Raw genomic sequence first — 1,996 nt, 5'->3', positions numbered from 1 at the left:
TTCAAATTTTGGTCCCCCCCAATGTTGACTCCATGGTTACGGCCTTGGTGTGGTGACTCGATGTTGTTGGACGACAGGGCGTTTAGGCATCAGGGCTCCACCCACTATACCCATAGAGTCCAGTATGAGCATTTTGGTTCCCTTGCATCATTTTAAAGCGTGGCTGGATGAAATGTTATTAGATACCTGTCATTGTGAATAGGTTGCTAATTTATACCCCTGTAATTACTGTATGTTGTGATGTCCTTTTTGTTTTCTGTTGTTTTTATGTGTAACCAATGTACTGCAGGTCTCCCTTGAAAAAGAGATCGTTGATCTCAATGGGATTTTTCACCTGGTTAAATAAAGGCTACAAACAAACAGTAGAGGGCGGAGCCTGTGTGAGATATAACGGTGGGTTACGTATTGTAACCCTAGTTATATAAGCACAGGCGGAGCCCTCTACTCGGGGCCCTGTCTGTCCTATGCTCCTCGCTGAAGAGAAGTGTAGGATGACGGGAACGGGAGGCGTGCCCGCCTTATATACGGTGGGCTTGTGCACGCATTCGGGTAGGCCCGCCCCGGGGGCCGGCTACGGTTATAAATATCTCAGTAAGTGAATGCTCGCATAGTATGGTTGAGAGGTAGTACCCATAGAGTCCAGTAGAGGGCTCCGCATGTGCTTATATAACTAGGATTACAATACGTAACCCACCGTTTTGAACACTTGGTACAAACAATGTGCCAATGTGATCAGTGGGATGGTGTAAAATACAATAACAGCAGATGTGTCCCTCATATTAACACTGTAAAGAATGATGGATCATTGTTTCTCAAGGGGGTTCTGAGCCTGAAACATTTCCTTTATAATTAATCATGGGTTTCTTTTCTGGTTATATGTAACAAAGGTCAAAGAAAGAAACAAGAAGAAACATCTGACACATTTTTTATTGAATGTTAACCAGCGAGAGTTTTTCATGTGTTTCAGTGATGGTTTATACTGCTGGACAGGTTCCAACACTGACCGCTCCACTGACCAGAGCCGCTTTGCTGAAGCTCACTCGGCTGTTATTGATGGTCAGGTTCCTCATACAGCCTACGTAAGCCTTCCTGGTGGCAATGCCCTCTGGGAGGAAGGGATCTGAGAGGTGGAAGAGTACATCACAGGATTAGAAAGGAGTAATGTTTGTTTATCAGGAGATTATCAGAAATGTATTGGTGGTTCACCTTGGGCTCCACCGATAAACACCGGCTTCTTGGCATCTGTGGAGCTGGGGTTCAGAGGTCCAACCACATGGTTGACCTCAGAATCCACGTCCAGCTGGACAACGTTGGCATCACGGATCACTAACATCAAGCAGGAATTGATCAATTGATTACACAGTATTCTTCAAGGAATGTAAAAGTGTACTCAACTTCAGTATGTGAGCAAATGTTCTTAGTCCACACTCAAGTGGCCAAAAGTGAACCCTTGTGCCTCTCAAGGGACTCTTCTTTTTTATTTTGGAAGTTCCACCTCATCTACTTAATTAAGGTTAAATAAAGTGAATGAAAAAAAAACAGAGAGTCAGAGATTAAGGCATAAAAATGTCCCCATGGAAACCAGTTAAAGTCACCATTTTTAATCTCACTATAAAAAACTGCAAAATGAAACTATCCCATGGCAAAAAAGAACCCTTTAAATTATAGCTTGTGAACAAGTTTTAATTCCTATATCTTTTATGAATTGTCTTTTATTTCCATTGTTTTATGTGTTATTGCCTTCGTAAAGCACTTTGCCTTGTGTCTGAAAATGAACTATATAAACTAACCTTAACCTTAATTGGGAAATTCTCACCAGTGATTCTGTTCCAGTGGCCAGCACACAGACTCTGTCTTGGTTTCACCTTTGTGAAGAACTCATGAGACCCATCATTCACAAAACCACCTGGAAACACACAGCAGCATGTTATTTATATTGAACAGAAGACGTGTTTTCAATTGACATAATTTGACCTAAATATGTCGTTTTCTGGAT

General features: G+C 42.0%; 1 protein-coding gene across 2 annotated transcripts in view; it reads right to left on the bottom strand.

Annotated features, from left to right (window-relative positions):
* Window positions 1-908: 908 nt before the first annotated feature.
* lama4 (laminin, alpha 4) overlaps window positions 909-1,996 on the bottom strand; it is a 41,431-nt gene continuing 40,343 nt past the window's right edge. The window contains exons 38-40 of one of the 2 annotated variants that reach the window (XR_004557586.1): window positions 1,817-1,907; window positions 1,207-1,326; window positions 909-1,120 (exon numbers count right to left, since the gene is read on the bottom strand). Coding sequence is in view for 1 of the 2 variants with exons in the window: in XM_034150696.1 (XP_034006587.1) it covers window positions 975-1,120; window positions 1,207-1,326; window positions 1,817-1,906 (356 nt within the window). In the remaining variant the exon portion in view is untranslated. The remainder of the gene's footprint in view (window positions 1,121-1,206; window positions 1,327-1,816; window positions 1,908-1,996) is intronic. The other variant, XM_034150696.1, reaches the window with a different exon arrangement.

Source organism: Trematomus bernacchii, unplaced genomic scaffold, assembly GCF_902827165.1.
Source record: "Trematomus bernacchii unplaced genomic scaffold, fTreBer1.1, whole genome shotgun sequence".
Lineage (NCBI taxonomy): Eukaryota > Metazoa > Chordata > Actinopteri > Perciformes > Nototheniidae > Trematomus > Trematomus bernacchii.
Note: the sequence above shows the minus strand (reverse complement) of the source record. Positions and strands in the feature narration are given on the sequence as shown.